At 46.6% G+C, this 20,866-nt stretch overlaps 1 protein-coding gene across 5 annotated transcripts in view; it reads right to left on the bottom strand.

Annotated features, from left to right (window-relative positions):
- The window catches only part of LRRFIP2 (LRR binding FLII interacting protein 2), a 111,747-nt gene that overhangs the window by 42,688 nt on the left and 48,193 nt on the right, over positions 1-20,866 (bottom strand). For 2 of the 5 annotated variants that reach the window (XM_065399590.1, XM_065399586.1), the window contains 4 exons: positions 17,546-17,593; positions 17,393-17,446; positions 7,081-7,154; positions 754-838 (listed from right to left, as the gene is read on the bottom strand). The exons of 1 other annotated variant lie outside the window; for it this stretch is intronic. In XM_065399590.1, coding sequence (XP_065255662.1) covers positions 754-838; positions 7,081-7,154; positions 17,393-17,446; positions 17,546-17,593 — 261 coding nt within the window. Of the gene's footprint in view, positions 1-753; positions 868-7,076; positions 7,155-17,392; positions 17,447-17,545; positions 17,594-20,866 lie in introns of all 5 variants that reach the window. 2 more of the 5 variants (XM_065399588.1, XM_065399589.1) reach the window with 2 other exon arrangements.

Here is a 20,866-nt window from a genome sequence, read left to right as displayed (position 1 = left end):
TGGCCATGGGATGGCTACCAGCACCCCAAACTTTTTTTTTGGGGGGGGGGGTCACTAAAGCACGTAGATACTCTTTGAAAACTCTCAGCAAATAAGATTTGTGGAATAAAAGGGTGCCAGTTTTGCACAGTAACTTGTTATTTCAGACTAAAGCCACAGTTTACTCTCAAAGGTTTTTAGGCTTATTATATAAAGGACATCAGACATTGTACATTCCTTACGTATTTATAGCATGCAGTGTTGCTGTAGCCATGTTGGTCCCAGGATATTAGAGACACAAGGTGGGTGAGGTAATGTCTTTTACTGGACCAACTTCTGTTGGTGAGAGAGAGGAGCTTTCAAGCTTACACAAAGCTCTTTTTCAGGTATACATAGCACTCATACAAATGGATGCATAAACTGTTAATGATTCCAGTACATGATTATATATTATACACAATACAATTAGATTGTTATAAATTCATGTATATCTCAGGCAAAGAACAAAATAATTTTCTGAACTGTGTTAAAAAATAGCATTCCAAGAGATAAGAGATTTGTTTTTATTCAGTGCGCAGTCTGTTATTTTCTAATAAGAAAACTGGCAGTTAGTTTAAAAAACAGCTACAAAACTCATTCACTATTGAGTAAATTCTACTGTTCTGAGGTTTTTTCCTTTTTCAGGCAGTTATTCTTTTTTTCAGTAAAGTAAGAAAACTCATCATTAGTAGCCCGTTGTATTCATTACAATATCATAATATGCATTACACTCACACTATTTAAATCTGGGATACTGACATCGTCCACATCAGAAACAATGCTCCCCCTGCGATTGGAACGACTAAAATAATCAGCTGCAGTTTCACTTTGATCAGAAAAATCAGTTGACTTCAAAGCCAGATTAAAAAAGAAAAAGAAAAGATGAATAAAGGGTAGAATGGAAGACATTTTCACTGAATGAAGATAACAAAAGCCCTTTCCACTATAAGGTACAATTATATTTCAATATAAAGCAAATTAAAAATATCAACTACTGCAATTTGCTCTTGGCATTTCTCAAGTTTAATAATGATACAACAATGACTCAATTCCTCTTCTTACTGTTTTTGGTAATTTAAATGTTCCTATTTAAAGACTTACACATGTATATTAGTTTTAAGTGCACAATACCAATACATTTGTTTTTGTCAAAAAAGAATGTGTCTCAAATCTACCACTACTTTCCCTGTGACTATTCAACAGTTTGATTGTATTCTTAAATTATGATTTACAGCATTTCTAAGGTTACTGATATCTTCCTCTGAAATGACTAACATTTATGAATTTTACCTTCCCATTCCGATTAATTTAAAATGGGTTTTGGCACCAACATTGTGCCAGATACAACGGATAATGAATGACAATTGCAGTTTAACACTATTTGAGATCCTTTTCCCAATCACAATAAAAAAAAAAGAGAGCTTTATAACAGTAAAGAGTAAACTTTCTAATCACAAGTATAGCTCAGAAAACTGATCATTAAGTACAAAATTAAGTACAAAGTATCTGCAAAAATAACAAACAGAGCCTGGTAACAGAACAAAGTGTGCATTAGAACAAGTTATAATTATCCACATTACAATCTGGTGGACAGAGCCCTGAGCGGATACAAAATTTATATCCGCAGATGTGGATATAAATCCGTATCTGCAAGGCTGCAGGGCTCTATCGGGAACTACAGTGGCGAAAGCAGCAGCATGTTGGGCCGCCACTCCCAGAAGCCAGCACCCCGCGCCAGCAGCTGCTCCAGCATGGCTGTACCACCCTCAGCCCCGCCCACTGAGGTGGGCACCAGGCTGACTGGCAGCTGTCCCTGGTTGTGGAGCCCCAGTGGGTGGGTCTGGGGGCAGTACAGTCATGCCAGAGTTGCTGCCGGCGCAGGGCGCTGGCTCTGGGTAGCAGCGGCCCAACATGATGCTGCTTTTGTTGCTGTGGTTCCCAGTAGAGCCCTGCAGCTCCACAGATACCGATTTATATCTGAGGATATAAAGTTTGTGTCTGTGCAGGGCTCTACTAGTGGATACTGCCCTAACGGAAGTGAAATATTCCTTTAAACTGATAGCATTCATATTAAATGTAATATGTTCAATGGAAAGTATCTCCTTATCATGCGTTCCCTGATGTTAATCATTTTGTCTCAGAGATGCAGATGTGGTCAGAGCTATGAACGTTACATGTGTATAAAGAGTGCTGATATGACTGAAGGTATCTAAATTAAAAAAAAGAGGTATAAAATACTATTTGATCCAACATGCTTATTCTCTCTTGGTTTGTCTTCATCCCATTTTCACAATTTTTAAAAATAACCCTTGATAAACAAGTCACTGATGTAATCTGACTTCCTTTGTAGTCTGTGTCAATTGCTTTTCTCATTTTATGTTTATGGCCCTTCACATACAATATTTCTGTCTGAACCCCTATGTAGTCAGTTATTTGTGCTTTGGATATCAGAAGCTGCATTTTAGTCATTGCTACACAGAGTCCATGATTTTTATGGCTTTTAAAAAAAAAAATCCACGGCTTCATATCCATGACTTAAACTGCTGGGATTTAATTTGTGAGTAAGTGGGTAGATAATATAACAGTGAACCAATTTCACTAAGAACCCTGAAATCTGTAAAGTTGAAATCTGGACTGTACAAGAGCTTGAGAAAATAGGAGCTCAGGATTAATATGATTAGAAGGACCAGTCAAGTTAACTTTCTGTGAAAAATTTAATGATGATTAAATGTGGTACTAATTGATGGTCCCAATCAATGTCTGACTGCACATACACACTGGAAGACCATGCGCTGGCTCCAAAAAGTTAGCAATCTAAATATCACAAGAACAGACAAATTGCATGTAATTTCTTAGGTTTTTAAAAAAGCAAACCCACATTGGTCATCAGCAGGGTTGGAACATTTAGATCCACTGTACAGACCTCTGACACTTCAACTAACAGAATAAGTGATAGTACTAATAAGTTGTCATCCTTTAGGTAGACCAGCACTAGATGGGAATGAACACACTTTACCAGTGAGTTTCAAAGACCACCCAATACCTTCACCCATCCAGTCCCAGTCTCTCAACCTTGGGCTCCTTTATCAAATTTCAGTCTCACCCTCAGATTCCCAATCTCCTTGTCCAGCCAGTCCCAGTCTCCCCATCTGGGCTCCTCCAAAAGTCCCAGTCTTTCCCATATCTCAGCTCCTCACCCAATCTATCTCCACAGCACCCAGCTGTGTCTTGTCTCGTCCCACTGCCTTGTCTTGTCCCCACAATCTTGAGGCTTGTTACCACAATCTACTCTGTATCCTATGGTGTGGCTCTCATTCATGTCCCCTCACCATATTCAAGTTGGGTCACTTCTTCCTTCACGCTGCCCAGGTTTAGCAGCATGAGCATTGAGAGTACAGGAGAGACAGTCTTCCTGCTTTCTCTTCCTGTGTCCATCATCACAGCAGACCAAAACAGCCAGAGCAACAGTGGCACAGAAAGTGCTGCTCATTCCCTGCAGCCCTGTGCTGTAGCATGGTCAGTACAGATGGACTCTTCTGAGAATTTAGCTGCTTCATTGTAACAAGTCTCTACTGAGTATATGTGAACTGGGATTTTTTCCAAAGGATTATGACTTGGCCAATTTTTGGTGGCTTTTCATAGGAACAGAAAAAGACACTTTTTTGTTACAAAAGCCATCCCCTGCCAAATTTCAAATCCCTACTCCAAAACATGGAGGTTCTAGAGCAGGGGTAGGCAATAATTTTCGCAGGGAGGCCACTCCACGAATTTTGCTAAGTCTTCACAGGCCGCATATTTCTACTATATTAATGGGGGAGTGCAGGGTCTGGGAGGGAGTTTGGGTGCAGGAGGGAGCTCCGGGCTGGTGCAGAGTGTTGGGGTGCAGAAGAGGGTGCAGGGTTCTGGAAGGAGTTTGGGTGCAGGAGGAGGTTCTGACCTGGGGCAGGGGGTTGGGATTCGGGAGGGGATGTGAGGTGCTTACCACAGGGGCTCCCTGCTGGTGGTGCAGCAGGGCTCAGGCAGGCTGCCTGCATGCCAGGGCCCCACGCTGCCAGGGGTGGCATGTTTGTAGAAATTTTGGTGGTGCCCAGAACCTGCCCCTGCCCAAACTCCGCCCCTGCTCAAACTCTGCCCCCCACCTGCCCAAGGCTCTGGGAGGGAGTTTGGGTGAGGGAGGTGGTCTGGAGTGCAGGCCCTAGGCTGGGGCAGGGGATTGGGGTGCAGGCTCTGGGAGGGAGTTTGGGGATGGGAGGGTTGCAGAGGGATGGGGTACAGGGGTGAGGGCTGTGGCTGCAAATGAGGGGTTTGGAGTGTGGGGGGCTCAGGGTGAGAGTAGGAGTGGGGGGGGTGAGGGCTCTGGCTGGGGCTGGCAATGGGGGTTTGGGGTGTGGGAGGGGCTCTGGGCAAGAGTAGGAGTGGGGGGGGGTGAGGGCTCTGGCTGGGACTGGGGATAAGGTTGTCATAACTAGAACGGGAAGGGTAACAACCCTCCTGTATACACTACTATAAAATCCCTCCTGGCCAGAGGCACCAAAATCCTTTTACCTATAAAGGGTTAAGAAGCTCAGGTAACCTGGCTGACACCTGACCCAAAGGACCAATAAGGGGACAAGATACTTTCAAATCTTGGGGGCGGGGGAAGGAAGTCTTTGGTTTGTGTGGGTTTTTTTGCATGGGTTCGCTCTTGGGACTAAGAGGGACCGGACATCAATCCATGTTCTCCAAATCTTTCTGCACAAGTCTCTCATATTTCAAACTTGTAAGTAACAGCCAGGCAAGGCGTGTTAGTTTTATCTTTGTTTTCTCAACTTGTAAATGTTCCTTTTGCTAGAGGGTTTACCTCTGTTTGCTAACTTTGAACCTAAGGCTAGAGGGGGTTCCTCTGGGCTCTTTAAATCTGATTACCCTGTAAAGTTATTTTCCATCCTGATTTTACAGAGATGATTTTTTACCTTTTCTTTTAATAAAATTCTTCTTTTAAGAACCTGATTGATTTCTCATTGTTTTAAGATCCAAGGGTTTGGATCTGTATTCACCAGGACTAATTGGCGAGGGGATTATCAAGCCTACCCAGGAAAAGGGGTTTAAGGGCTTGGGTGAGGGAGGAGGTCTGGGGGGCTATTTTGGGGGAAGAGGAACTCCAAGTGGTCCTTTCCCTGTTTCTTGTTAAAGCACTTGGTGGTGGCAGAGGAGTACTAGGTTTTAACCTAAACTGGTAGAAATAAGCTTAGGGGGGTTCATGCGGGTCCCCACATCTGTACCCTAGAGTTCAGAGTGGGGAAGGAACCTTGACAAAGGTGTTTGGGGTGCTGGAGAGGCTCAGGGCTCGGGCAGAGGGTTAGGGTGTGGGGGGGATGAGGGCTCTGGCTGGGACGGAGGATAAGGTGTTTGGGGTACAGGAGGGGCTCAGGGCTAGGGTAGAGGGTTCAGGGGGTGAAAGCTCTGACTGGGGATGTGGGCTCTGGAGTGGGGCAGGGCTGGGGATGAGTTTGGGGTGCAGGCAGGCTGCTCCGGGACAGGGGCCAGAGAGGACGACTCCCAACCCTTTCCCTGCTGACAGCAGCAAGCTCTGGGGGAGAAGCCCCCCTTTCCTGCCCCCCCCAGCAGCACACTGTCACTGCATGTGCTCCTAGGGCCCCTCTCAGGTCCAGGAATCTCCCTCACCTCCCCTGTGGTGGGTGCCGTGGGGTGCTGCATGCGCCTCCTCCCCTACTGTTGCCCCTGACTGTAGCCTCACTGTGGATGAGGGATGGGGCTGCCTCCTTACCCAGCATGGGGCAGGAGCGGTGACTGCAGGCAAGGGGGCCCTGTGCTGCTGGAGGGTTCTGCCGAAAAAGGGTCTGAGGGGGAAGGGCAGGCTCAGCGTCAGTCTGCCCTGGCAGTGGAGATGGGGGGCACTAGGACCCTGCAGCAGCAGTTGCTGCAGGGAGGCAACATGGAGCTGCACAGGGAAGAGACAGACAGTGACTCTCTGCGGGAAAGGCGAGCGGGGGCAGCAAGTTGGGGCCGGGGGACATTCGGTGGAGGCGTGGGGGGGAGGGGGGCTGCAGGTGGGACCGGGTCTCCCCCCCCCCAGCCCCAAATATTGGTGGAGCTGGGCCCCTGGCTCTGAATATTGCTGGTGCCCGAGCACCACGTGGGTATAGAACTCGCTGCCTACGCACGCTGCTCCCAAAGCGGCTGTGGCTGGCTGCTGCTGGCATGGTTTCCGGCCAATGGGAGCTATGAGGACACTGCTGGGGGCGGGGACAGCACACAGAGGCGTGCCAGAAACAGCCGGTTGCCTCCAGGAGTGGCGTGGGGCCATGGCAGGCAGGCAGGAAGGCAGCCTTCCTGAGCATCCCGCTGCGCCACGGGACTTTTAGCGGCCCGGACTCGGAGATCGCAGAGAAGGCTGGACAGAAATGTTAGATGGGTCAGATCCGGCCCCCAGGCTGTATTTTGCCCACCCCAGTTCTAGAGCTTCTCAACAAAACTTTTTTTAAAAAAAATCTGGTAAAACCATGTATTTCCCCCTAATCTCATTCTCTGAAACAGCTGAACCAGTTTGGCTGAAATTTTCAAAAAATATTCAGCCAGATGCAGATATCTGGCATGGAAAATTTCAGCCAGAAAAGTTAAAATTTGGCAAAGTTATAAGCAATTGAAAACAGGGTCTTATAATGGGAAGTAATGTTTGGCAACCTCAAGTATAGGTGGCACTACCAGTTCTGCCTATAATTATATTTCTTTAAAAACTGAATTAGCTGAAAAAGCAATTCAAAAACATTCACCCAGTACAAATAAGGTCAGCTGTCTTATTTGAGCTGCATTATAAGACATATATAGAGATGTCATACAACTCTGCCCAAGTAATATAATGGATTCCAAGAAAACACAACTGTGTGCACACAACCAATGGGTGCACACAAGTTGTAAGTGAATAGGGGTGTCTACTTTCCTTCTCTCACAAGCAGCCCTTCATATCTGTGGAACAGTATGTGCTATGATAAATAAAGTAATTAGGGATCTTAAAAAAGTTAAGATACCACCAAAAGCATCAGACAATTGCATGCAACCTGGCTCACCATGCTATCACTCCGCCCTCGGATGGCACGATTAGAGGATGTGGTACTTCCTGTTTCATTGTCTGTAAACTACAAAGATTAAAATGCATGTATTTACAGCTGATTGACTGCAGTCCAAACAATTTCTATCTTGAAATAAGTAATTCACAGAATATCAGTGAATGAGGCACACACATAAAACACAAATTTAAAGAAAAAACAGTTACCTTCTCGTAACTGTTGTTGCTCGAGATGTGTTGTTCATGTCCATTTTAATCGGGTGTGTGCGTGCACGCACGGCAGCTGGAAGATTTTTCCCCTAGAAGTATCCGTTGGGTTGGTCCGGGCGCCCCCTGGAGTGGCGCCATCATGGCGCTCAACATAGGGCCCTACTGACCCGCCACCCCATTAATTCCTTCTTGCCGGGTACTCTGACAGAGGGGTAGGAGGCAGGGTATTGGAATGGACATGAACAACACATCTCGAAGAACAACAGTTACGAGAAGGTGAGTAACTCTTTTTTCTTCTTCAAGTACTTGTTCATGTCAATTCCAATCAGGTGACTCCCAAGGCTAAGTTCAGGAGGTGGTCGGAGTTGTCCACTGACTGGAGCACTGCTCTACCAAAGGCCGCATCATCTCTGGCTTGCTGGGTAAATCGCATAATGCACGGTGAAATATGTATGGAGGACTTCTGCATATTTCCTGGGTCGGAACTTGCGCCAGGAACACTGCTGAAGAAGCCTGCGCCTTAGTGGAGTGCGCTGTGAGCGGAAGGGCAGGCACCTCTACCAGGTTATACCATTCATGGATGCAGGACATGATCCACAAAGAAATTCATTGGGAGGAGACTGGAAGACCTTTCATCCTGTCTGCCACTGCCACAAACAGTTGAATGGACTTCCTAAACAGTTTCATTCTTTCAATGTAAAAGGCTAGTGCTCTGTGGACATCCAATGAGTGAAGCCTCTGCTCCCTGCTGTTTGAGTGCAGCTTAGGATAGAACACTGGGAGGAAGCTGTCCTGGTTGATGTGAAACTGGGAGACAACCTTCGGGAGGAAAGCTGAATGTGGCCTGAGCTGAACCTTTTCCTTACAGAACACAGTGAAAGGGGGCTAAGATGTTAGGGCCTCGAGCTCAGACACCTTCCTGACTGAGGTTATCACTACCAGAAACGCCACCATGTATGACAGAGCAGGAAACAAGTCACCAGCAGTTCGAAGGGCGGACCCACCTATTTGGAAAGGCCCGATTGAGGTCCCAGGTCAGGGCTGGTTATTGAACGTGCGGATATAACCTGTCGATACCTTTCAGAAAACAGCTGATCATAGGGTTGGCAAAGATCGACCGGACCTCTGCGCCTGGATGGAAGGCAGAGATAGCGGCCAAGTGAACCCTTATTGAGGACACCCGGACAGTTCCTGCTGCTTGAGATGGAGAAGGTAGCCCAGTATGAGTGGTATAGAGACGAGCGTCGGGGACAAATGATGCTGTGCTGACCAGATTGAGAATCTCTTCCACTTGGCAAAGTAGGTAGCCCTGGTGGAGGGTTTCCTACTGCCAAGGAGGACTTGTTTAACTGGGTCCAAGCAGGAGAGCTCCAGGGGGTTCAGCCATGGAGCTTCCATGCCGTGAGATGCAACGACTCGAAGTTCGGGTGCGGGTGACAGCAGTGATCCTGAGTTATTAAGTCTGGGAGGAGCGGCAAGATGCCTGGGGCGTCCATGGACAGTTCCACGAGAAATGTGTACCATTGTTGGCGGGACCAGGCTGGAGCTATCAATATCACTGAAGCCTCTTCCCTTTGTATCTTGAGAAGCACCTTGTGAATGAGAGGGATGGGTGGGAACGCATAGAGGAGACAGCCTGCCCATAGGAGGAGGAACACATCCATGATGGAACCCGGGCTGAGATTCAGGAAGGAGCAAAATTGCTGGTACTTCCTGTTGCATCATGTGGCAAACAGGTACATCTAGGGAAAGCCCCACCGTTGGAAGATGGAGTTCGCGACATCCGGGCATAGGGACCACTTGTAGCCACGAAATGACCTGCTGAGACCGTCCGCCAACTTATTCTGTACTCCCAGGAGGTACGATGCTTTCAGGTGTATCGAATGAGCTACACAAAAGTCCCACAGCATGAGGGCTTCCTGGCACAGGGGAGAGGAGCATGCACCCTCCTGTTTGTTGATATAGAACATCGCCTGGTGTTGTCGGTCATAACTGACCCACATCTCCCTGTCAAGTGGTCTCGGAAAGTCTGGCATGCCAGGCACACCGCTCTCTGATATTGATGTGGAGAGCGAGTTCCGCCTAAAACCAGAGGCCTTGTGTCTTGAGGTCTCCCAGATGTGCTCCCCAGCCCAAAGCTGATGCGTCCATCACTAGTGAGTGGGATGGCTGAGGACCGGTGAAGGGGACCCCTGCACACACTACCTGCGGGTCCAGCCACCATTGGAGGGAGTTGAGGACTGGGCAAGGCAGAGACACAACTCTGTCCAAACTGTCCCGAGCCGGCCAATACACCGAGGCTAGCCATGATTGGAGAGGCCGGAGTATGAGCCTGGTGTGTTGCACCACATAGGTACAAGAGGCCATGTGTTCTAGAAGTTTCAGGCAATTCCTTGCTGTGATGGTGAGAAACTACCTGAGACTTCAAATGATGTCATCCAGGGCCCGACACCTCGCTTCCGGGAGGTATGCCCTGGCCTGTGTCAAGTCCAGTACCACCCCTATGAACTCTATCTACTGGACAGGGGATAGAGTTGATTTCCCCATGTTCAGGAGAAGGCCCAGTTCGTCGAACGTCGTTCTTATGAAGTTGACTTGTGCCTCTACTTGAGCCCTGGACCAGCCCTTGATCAGCCAGTCGTCGAGGTACAGGAACACTTGTACCTGGCACCTGCATAGGAATGTGACCACGACTGCCATACACTTGGTAAACATACGCAGCACCGCTGACAGGTTGAATGGGAGGACGGAACAGGTAGCGTTTGTTGCTCACCACAAACTGGTAGTGTTTGTTGCTCACCTGCTGGACCTCGGACGGCAGACCTGAGACCTGGAGCCAGGAACCCCTTCTCACGGCAACCCTGGTAGTCATCACCCGAGTGGCTACATCAGCCCCGCTCAAAGCGGCCTGCAGTGAAACTCGAGAAATAAGCTTGTCCTCCTCAACCAGGGCCAAGAATTTGGCACGGGAGTCCTACGGCAGCAGTTCTGCGAACTTTGCCATTGCCCCACATGTATTGTAGCAGTAGCTGCTGACAATGGCCTGCTGATTAGAAATGCGGAGCTGCAAGCCACTAGTGGAGTAGACCTTTTTCCCAAAAAGGCTGAGTCGTTTTGCCTCCCGATTCTTTGGGGAGGTGGCTTGGTAGCCCTGGTGCTCACGTTGGTTAGCAGCGTCCATGACCAGGAAATCTGGTGGAGGATGGGTATACAAGTGCTTGTAGCCCCTGGATGGCACAAAATAGCGTCTTTCATTGCGCTTAGCCGTAGAGGGCAACGAAGCTGGGGTCTGCCACAAGGTTTTTGTGGTGTCAGCAATGGTCTTTATGAAGGGTAGGGCAATACGTGCCAGTCTGGAGGAGGCGAGGATATCCACCATTGGCTCTGCATCCTCCACTACCTCCTCTGCCTGAATGCCCAGGCCCTGGGCATCCCTTTTCAGCAATTGCTGTAGGACCCTGTTGTCCTGCAGGGCCGGGGCTACCGAAGTGCCCGCCAGCGCTTTACCCGAAGAGGGAAAGGAAGAGACCCCCTCAAGGAGTGGCTGCTCTCTTCCCTCCACGCCCAAGGGGTCCCGTGGCACTTGGGGATCCTGGGCTGGAGCCGACACAAAGAGTGCAGTGCCCCTCAGTATGCATTGGTGCTGAGGCTGCCGGTGCCGAAGTTGTCGAAGCCGGAACCAATGATGTCGGGGCTGTCGGTGCAGAGGTCGTCTGAGCTGATACCACTGAGGCTGGCGTAGGGATTGGGATGGTGACAGAGTACGAAAGTGGCCGAGGCACCGATGCCGCCCTGGAATGTGACCCTTGGCTCCACCCTTGGCCTTGGTGAAAGGCCCAGGAAGTCCAAAAGGGCCACTGTGCCAGGGGCTGCCACTGCATAGGCCATGGAGCTGGGTAAGGGTACCGGTCTTGTGATGACCTGGACCGTCTACTTCTGCTCCTACCAGATCGATAGGAGGCCGACTGACTCCGAGGTGTCCAAAAAGGAGGACCACGGAGGAGTGGTATTTCGAGGAATGGAGGGTCCGCGTCGAGGGCTCAGGGACCGACAAGGCTGCTGACCCTGTACTGGCGCCGGGGAGCGGTGCACCGGGGATGGAGACTGCCAGGACATCATTGCGGGCTTTCCACTTGACAGTGCCGAGGGAGCAACCGGTGCCGGTGACCTATCCCGTCTCAGCGGGGAGAACGGTGCCATAAGCTGGAGCAGGTCCCGGGCTGCCTCAAACACATCCGGGGTCGACGGGAGATGTAGTTGTCGGTTCAGCCTTGGCGAGCAAGAAGGGTCCGGATCCGACTGCCCTTCCACGGGGGCAGGAGTCGACGCGACCATCTCTGGCAGTGGGGCCGAAGTAGCGTGACCCGACTTGGGTCTCACAACGGCCAGCTCCTTGGGTCTAGCTGGGGTGTGGGAACAACCCCTATCTGGCCTCCTCTTCTTCTGCGGCACCGGCGATTGAGACTGGTGTCTGCTTGCGGCATGTGAGCCGCGAGTGGAGCCATGACGGTGCTGAGAGTCCTTGTCTTTACTCGGCACCGATCTCTGTGCCGACGGTGCCGGGGCTCTGCGTACCGAGGAGAAGGTACTCGGCGCCAGGTCCACTGACCCGCGGTTGGACTGGGGCCAGAGTGCCGCTTCCATTAGTAGGATCTTCAGGCACTGATCTCTATCTTTCAGCATCCTGGGGCGAACCCCCCTGCAGATCCTACAGTGACCCTTTTGATGGCTCTCCCCCAGACACGTCAAACACAAAGTGTGAGGATCGCTTCTGGGCATACACTTGCTGCAGACCTCACAGGCTTTGAAACCAGGAGACCACAGCATGCCCTAGTGCTGGGATAGAACTGGAGGGGAAACCCCTTCAAAGGAAACTTAAGAACTAAGGGTATGTCTTCACTACCAGCTGGATCGTTGGGCAGCGATCGATCCCTGAGCGCTCTCCTGTCAACTCCTGTACTCCAGCTCGGCGAGAGGCACAGGCAGAGTCGACGAGGGAGCGGCAGCAGTAAAGACACCACAGTAAGTCGATTTCAGTATGTCGATTTCAGCTACATTATTCACGTAGCTGAAGTTGCCTAACTTAGATTGATCCTGCCCCCTCCGCCCCCCAGCGTAGTCCAGGCCTAAGTAAAGTACCTACTAACTACTTAACACTAACTACAAAAACTAATTAATAACTATATACAGACTGGCAAATGTGCTTGTCACGACAAGAGCAAGTGGAAGTTCCAGCTAACCGTCACTGGCGGTAAGAAGGAACTAAGGGGGTGGCGGGTCGGCAGGGCCCTATCTTCAGCACCATGATGGTGCCACTCCAGGGGGCGGTGGGACCGACCCAATGGATACTGTTAGGGGAAAAATCTTCCGGCTGCCATGCAGGCATGCACACGTGCGCACACCTGACAGGAATTGACATGAACAAGCACTCAAATAGGAAATTAGGTTTGTAACCATTAAATTCTAAAGGATAGCAAAATCTGAAAATAAGAAAATGAAAGTTTCATACTGGCATGAAAAGTGAAAGACTTGTAGGTAGGCAAATAAAACTTCTAAATATAAAAATGTTTTTGAAAAGGAGTACAATTAAGTCAAAAGGCTGGACTATTAGATATGTACTCTACATTCACCTACCAGATAATTCTCAAAAAGAACAAAATCAATGGATGCAAAAAAAAAAAAAAAAAAAAAAAATCACTTATGGATTTAACATTACTCTCCCAGCCTCAAACATAATGGGGTACAGTACATGAAGCTGACAATGAGAGCAAAAATGAGTGTTCCAATTTTAATGGTGACCTGTAAAGAAAAAGAAAAAATTCAGCTTACTGCCTTTTTTTGCTTCTCTGTGATGTACAAACGGGGTCCAAATGTTTTTTTATTTTACTTATTTTAAAATAGAAATGTAGGTGTTGTCTACCCTGGAAGTGTCAATGATGCATCACAAACACATGCTGAAAACAGCAGCAGGTCCTCCAACAAAGTCACAGATGTCAGACTTGAAATTAAATATTTCTAACTTACAAAGTCATCAGAAAAAACATTTTTTAAAAATCCAAAACAAACCTACTCGACTTCTGGCTTTATATATAGTAAAACACCACAAGGATATAAATCCTTTTCTGTCTCCCAAATCCTTTGCATGTCACTTTTGACTTTCACCATGAGTTGTTTTGCCAGGAATTGGAAGTCTTGCTAGCCAGAGACATACTTGTGAGGTTTTTTTGGTTGTTGCTGTTGTTTTAAGTGGACAATTTTGGGGGGTGCATGGGCAAATAAAATAGAACGGACTAACACTCAGAAAAACACTCAAAGAAAACCAAATTGATAGGCCCTGAGTTTGCATGACATAAACATGAACCAAATTCTGCTTTTGGTTTTGCTCTTCGAAGTCCACTGAGCAGAATTTTGCACAATTATTCTAAGAATTCAGTATGCCATAGGTAACTTATTTTTATAAAAAAAATTATCATAATGTAGTAAACTTGAAATTAAAATTTAGATTTACTTGATCTATATTTTTCAGCCTCCTAGTTCCTATTGAAGATGGTTTTTATTTTAAATAAAAACTCTCTCTCCTCCTAATCCCATCTTTTCTCTAGCTAGGAACTACAGTGAAACTTCAATCCTCCATATAGAAGGCTTACACTAAAATAAGTGTCACATCATCAGTTTCAGAACTACATCTTCAATGCCGGACCACAAAGATACATAGTACGAAGCTGCAAAGTTGCTTAACGATAAAAAGGCAATAACATTTCTTTCATATTTTAATCAAACAACCATTTGTCTAGATATTTATATGGCCCTCGTCACCACATTATCCTCAGCAAGTGCTGGAGGAACCAACTAGGGGCAGAGTTCTTCTTGACCTGCTGCTCACAAATAGGGAAGAATTAGTAGGGGAAGCAAAAGTGGATGGGAACCTGGGAGGAAATGACACAAGGAAGAAAGGAGAGCAGCAAAATACAGACTCTGGACTTCAGAAAAGCAGACTGACTCCCTCAGGGAACTGATGGGTAAGATCCCCTGGGAGAATAACATGAGGGGGAAAGGAGTCCAGGACAGCTGGCTGTATTTTAAAGAATCCTTATTGAGGTTGCAGGAACAAACCATCCCAATGTGTAGAAAGAATAGTAAATATGGCAGGCGACCAGCTTGGCTTAACATCCTTACTGATCTTAAACAAAATAGAAGCTTACAAGAAGTGGAAGATTGGACAAATGACCAGAGAGGAGTATAAAAATATTGCTCAGGCATGCATGAGTGAAATCAGGAAGGCCAAATCGCCCTTGGAGTTGCAGCTAGCAAGAGATGTTAAGAGTAACAAGTAGGGTTTCTTCAGGTATGTTAGCAACAAGAAGAAAGTCAAGGAAAGTGTGGGCCCCTTACTGAATGAGGGAGGCAACCTAATGACAGAGGATGTAGAAAAAGCTAATGTACTCAGTGCTTTTTTTGCCTCTGTCTTCAAGAACAAGGTCAGCTCCCAGACTACTGCACTGGGCAGCACAGCATGGGGAGGAGGTGACCAGCCCTCTGTGGAGAAAAGTGGTTCACAACTATTTAGAAAACTGGACGAACACAATTCCATGAGGCCAGATGCGCTGCATCCGAGGGTGCTAAAGGAGTTAGCGGATGTGATTGCAGAGCCATTGGCCATTATCTTTGAAAACTCATGGCGATCGGGGAAGGTCCCGGATGACTGGAAAAAGGCTAATGTAGTGCCCATCTTTAAAAAAGGGAAGGAGGAGGATCCGGGGAACTACAGGCCAGTCAGGCTCACCTCAGTCCCTGGAAAAATCATGGAGCAGGTCCTCAAGGAATCAATTCTGATGCACTTAGAGGAGAGGAAAGTGATCAGGAACAGTCAGCATGGATTCACCAAGGGCAAGTCATGCCTGACTAACCTAATTGCCTTCTATGACGAGATAACTGGCTCTGTGGATGAGGGGAAAGCAGTGGATGCGTTATTCCTTGACTTTAGCCCACAGTATTCTTGCCGGCAAGTTAAAGAAGTATGGGGTGGATGAATGGACTATAAGGTGGATAGAAAGCTGGCTAGATCGTCGGGCTCAACGGGTAGCAATCAATGGCTCCATGTCTAGTTGGCAGTCAGTATCAAGCGGAGTGCCCCAAGCGTCAGTCCTGGGGCCGGTTTTGTTCAATATCTTCATTAATGATCTGGAGGATGGTGTGGACTGCACGCTCAGCAAGTTTGCAAATGACACTAAACCGGGAGGAGTGTTAGATACGCTGGAGGGTAGGGATAGGATACAGAGGGACCTAGACAAAATTAGAGGATTGGGCCAAAAGAAATCTGATGAGGTTCAACAAGGACAAGTGCAGAGTCCTGCACTTAGGACGGAAGAATCCCATGCACTGCTACAGACTAGGGACCGAACGGCTAGGTAGCAGTTCTGCAGAAAAGGACCTAGGAGTTACAGTGGATGAGAAGCTGGATACGAGTCAATTGTGTGCCCTTGTTGCCAAGAAGGCTAACGGCATTTTGGTATAAGTAGGGGCATTACCAGCAGATCCAGGGATGTGATCATTCCCCTCTATTCGGCACTGGTGAGGCCTCATCTGGAGTACTGTGTCCAGTTTTGGGCCCCACACTACAAGAAGGATGTGGAAAGAATTGGAAAGAGTCCAGCGGAGGGCAACAAAAATGATTAGGGGGCTGGAGCACATGACTTACGAGGAGAGGCTGAGGGAACTGGGATTGTTTAGTCTGCAGAAGAGAAGAATGAGGGGGAATTTGATAGCTGTTTTCAACTACCTGAAAGGGGGTTCCAAAGAGCATGGATCTAGACTGTTCTCAGTGGTACCAGATGACAAAACAAGGAATAATGGTCTCAAGTTGTAGTGGGGGAGGTTTAGGTTGGATATTAGGAAAAACTTTTTTCCTAGGAGGGTGGTGAAGCACTGGAATGGGTTACCTAGGGAGGTGGTGGAATCTCTTTCCTTAGAGGTTTATAAGTCAGGCTTGAAGCTCTGGCTGGGATGATTTAGTTGGGGAATGGTCCCCTGCTTTGAGCAGGGGGTTGGACTATATGACCTCCTGAGGTCCCGTCCAACCCTGATATTCTATGATTCTATGATCCGAGTACCTGCCAAAGAAACCAACAACATGATTCTCTTCCCCCTCCCCCTTGGTTCTATTAAAGGAAGTAGTACTTTTTCAAGTGGCTATGTTTTAAGCCTGGTTTAATTGGAAGCCTTTTGCCAACCCTCAATTATGGAAGAAATCCTTAGTGTTAAATATTAGATGTAATTTTTGTAAAGGCCAAGGCATTTGTTTATGTTAGCAACTGTGATCTACAAAAGGCAACAGATAATACACACTGTATCTTCCTGCATCAATCCCAATTTCATTCCAATCTGTACTAAACTATGTCAGATTATGTTCTAGTACATCAAATACACCACTGAAAGTTGTAATGGTTCATAGGGAAATGTTTATGATCTCACTGGCAATGAACTCTTCCATTTTTCCTCTGAGAAGACAGCTACCAGTTTACAACTGTAAGGTATCACCAGCCTATTTCCTTTCTGATGCATAGGAACGCTCTTTCAATCTCGAATATGGGTAAACCGGAGAAATGGGATACCTACTTCTCACAATATGCAAGCACCAAGCCACACCACGGTTCTCTTCCTTATGAAATGTCCCTTTCAATAGAAATGTAATGACTGTCACTCCCCTGCTCCAGCTATTATACTAATGTTTATATTTGGCAACACTGTCTTCATGCTTCTAGCTGAACTTTTTAAAGTAACACCTGGTAACAGTGATGGAGTTCTATATATGTACTCTTTTTCAAGATTTAAAAAAAGTATGTCATTCATTTTCAACTTTAAACCTTTTTTTAAGGAAGGAAAACCTTGGACAGCAACTTCTACAGTTGAACTGTTTGAGCAAATATTCTCATTTTTAAAATTTTATTACAGCTGATTTAATTTTTCTGAAGCAGAAACAAAAATCTATAGTTCATGTATTTATCACTAGAGTGACCTACAGTGCAAATGCTCACGATGATTATTGAGAATTAGTCAAGTAAGAAAAAAAACCCCACAAAATCATGCAAGAGGGCTCACCACAGGACTACTTCGAGCTGAGCTTGCTCTTGAAGAATAACTGTATTCAGATGGCTACAGACAGAAATTATGAGGAAGTAAGTTTTTATAATTTTCAATCATCTTTACATTAGTAACACAAATGTTTTCAGAAAAGAAGCTAATTAGACTTACAGTGTGAGAGTTATATGAGCTATATAAGCCATCACCACACAATGATGCCTGGGAAACAAAGGAAATGGATCGTTTATATCTAGTGTCAAAGTAATTAAAATGTGACAACCTCAAGTCATGCAAGATAATAATTCTACTCCTGTGCAATCCAACTTCACCCTTATGATAGTCAGTTTCCATGCATTTTCCACCAAAGGCTGTACTTTTTGAAAGGGGGTAGGGCCAAACTTGTATTTCCTTTTTGTCATCACTTCCTCCCATCATGCAGGGAATTCTCTCTCTAAGAGGAAATATGACTAGTCTGTTAAAGCTATTTTTAAATAGTATTTTAAACCTTAACTATGTTTAACCAAAACTGAAAATTTAAAGTGTAATTTAAGATTATTTATGCTGTTTATCTTTTTGAATTTCACTCAGCTTGAACAAAAACTAGATGAGTGTTTCACTGAAGATGCTACCTATGCCTACAAGAAGGCTTCTCCCATTGGCATAGATAATCCACCTCCACAAGAGACGGTAGCTATGTTGACAAAAGAAGCCCTCCTGCAGTACAGTAACTCCTCTCTTAAAGTCATCCCGGTTAACGTTATGTTGCTGATCAATTAGAGAACATGCTCCTTTACAGCTGTGCAATTCTCCCTTATAAAGTTGTTTGGCAGCTGCCTGCTTTGTCCTCTGCTTGCAGAAAAAGCAGCACGTTGGAGCTAGCTGGTGGGGGCTTGGAACCAGGGTGGACTGGCAGCCCCGCCCCCCCCCCCGCTCCCCTAAGTTCCTTGTGCAGCCGCCCAGCAGGCTATCAATTACCAGCAGTTCAGCTCCCCCCACTGCCATGTGCTGCTCTTGCCCTCTGCCTTGGAGCTGCTCCCGGGAGCCTCCTACTTGCTGTGCAAATGGGGGGAAAAGGGGGGCTAATGTCAGGGTGTCCCCCTCCCCACTGCTCCTGCCCCTCGCTTACCCCATCTCCATAGAGTGGGGGGACGACATGACAGGGCTCAGGACAAAGGAAGCTTGCTGACAGCAGCTGCTGTCTCAACTTGCTGATCTACTTAAAAAGGCAATGTACTTAGAATGGGGTCAGCGTACTTAAAGGGGCAATGCGCATCTCTCTCTCTCACACAGGGTGTCTCTCTGTCTGCCATGCTGTCTCCCCTCCCTCCATTTGTTCTGCCTTGTAGAGTGTGAAGTTACATTAACAACGTGTTAACCCTTGAGGGCTCAGCCGAGTACTAGTTCATTATTTAGCAGTGAGGCATTCCTGGGGAAATATCCCACCCTCTGGACTTCACCACCTCAACCAAGCTTCAATCATCATTGCTGTATACAGTATTAAATTGTTTGTTTAAAACTTATACTCTCTCTGTGTGTGTGTGTGTGTGTGTGTGTGTGTGTATGTGTGTATATATATATATGTATGTATGTCTTTTGTCTGGTGAAAAAAATTTCCCTGGAACCTAACCCCTCCCCATTTACATTAATTCTTATGGGGAAACTGGATTCGCTTAAAGTTGCATTTTTCAGGAACATAACTACAACATTAAGCAAGGAGTTACTGCAATGACAACTTCAAGAGATCAAAAATCACGAGATTTTTAAAAAAGATTATATTGTTTTTCTTAGGTCAGTCTCTTGGTTTTTGAACTGCCCCTGCCCATCCCCAGAGTGTGTGCATGTGACAATTAGTGTTGCTCACTACATGTACTAGATAAGTTGATTTTGGCCCCTGCTGCAGGAGCTCTCATCTCCTGCCCAGCAATTAATCCTGTCCTCTAGTCACTCATCAGTTCTGTCTCCACCCAACTCCCCTCAATTCAGCTCCCCTTCAGTTCAGTTCCCTCGCCCCCATCACCACCATCCCATCAGTTCAGCCCCTGACCCCCATCAAACCCCACTGCCATCAGTTCAGCACTCACCCCATCTGCTCAGAACCCACAATCAATACAGACCCCTTCCCTCCCCCCCTCCCCATGTCAGCCTCCAGGCCATAGCTCCAGCCAGTACAGCGATTTCTAACTAAAATTAATCCTGACTCATGATCTGTAGCTAGAACTCTCAAATGTCAGGATATTTTTTCCTTAGAAATCATGACTCTCACGATTAATTCACGAGAATTGTGTCTCTGCTCACGTTAACAGCGCTATCTAGATGGGGGGTTAGGTCAATATAACTACATTGTTCGGGGTACTATATCACTCAGATGTAGTTATACTGACCTATCCCCCTGTGCAGACCATGCTATGTCAATGGGAGGTCTTCTCCTGTCAACATAGCTTTCTCCTTGTTTGGCTTACAGCTTGTTGCTTATTGTAACTTGTTGCTTTTTTTTTTTGATCAGCTCCGGGCAAGCGGGGGGGGGGGGGGGGGGGAAGATAGTGAGGGGTGCCCAGTGGTCCCACCACAGTCCCAGACAGCACACCGGGGGGAATCTAGTCACAGAGTGTTGGGGTTCTTAGGGATTGGCTTGTTTTGGCCTTGTTTTGAAATGGGATTAGCTTGATTTTTGGCTTATTGTGAAAGTCAGGGTGCTTATTTACCACGTGAAAGTTGGCAACTGTGCGCCTAACTCTCTAAACAACTTGTACAGTATTCTGATCCTCAGACGTTCTGCGAGGTTATATCACAAAAGGAAAATTTCAGAGTTCTGGTCATATACTGCTTACATTATGCTGAAGAGGAGCTTTTCTCAAGATATGTGCCGACATTTATAACAGCTGGACAGTACTGGAGACAAAGTTTTAAAGCAAACTCATTTTTAGGTTGTGTGGTAGTAACAAGGGAAATAGTAAAGGAAGAGTGTCAAGTATCAGGGGGTAGCTGTGTTAGTCGGTATCCACAAAAACAACAAGGAATCCGGTGGCACCTTAAAGGCTAACAGATTTATTTGGGCATAAGCTTTCGTGGGTAAAAAACCCCACTTCTTCAGATGCATGGAGTGAAAGTTACAGATGCAGACATTATATAATGACACACGAAGAGAAGGGAGTACCTCACAAGTGGAGAACCAGTGTTGACAGGGCCAAGTAAAGGAAGACTGACTTTCATATTTGGGACCTGTCATCCTTTACTGTGTGCCATTAAGTCATTAAAATGACTGAAGAAGAAATAGCTTGATGCACAGCAATTTTGTTTTCCTTTATCTTAAAATTAGGTCTTTGGAATTTCATAGTATTTTGCAAGCTAATAATTAGTCTATATTAACAATTATTAATATTTTGGCAGGAGGAGGAATGGGGAGAAAGATTAAGGTGACATTTAAAAGTGACTCATTTTGCTCTGAACTGAATGGTATAACAATCTGATTAAATGTACACCAGCTGTATTAAC

Source organism: Emys orbicularis, chromosome 2 (genome assembly GCF_028017835.1).
Source record: "Emys orbicularis isolate rEmyOrb1 chromosome 2, rEmyOrb1.hap1, whole genome shotgun sequence".
NCBI classification, from domain to species: domain Eukaryota; kingdom Metazoa; phylum Chordata; order Testudines; family Emydidae; genus Emys; species Emys orbicularis.
This window is presented reverse-complemented; position numbering and strand designations above follow the sequence as displayed.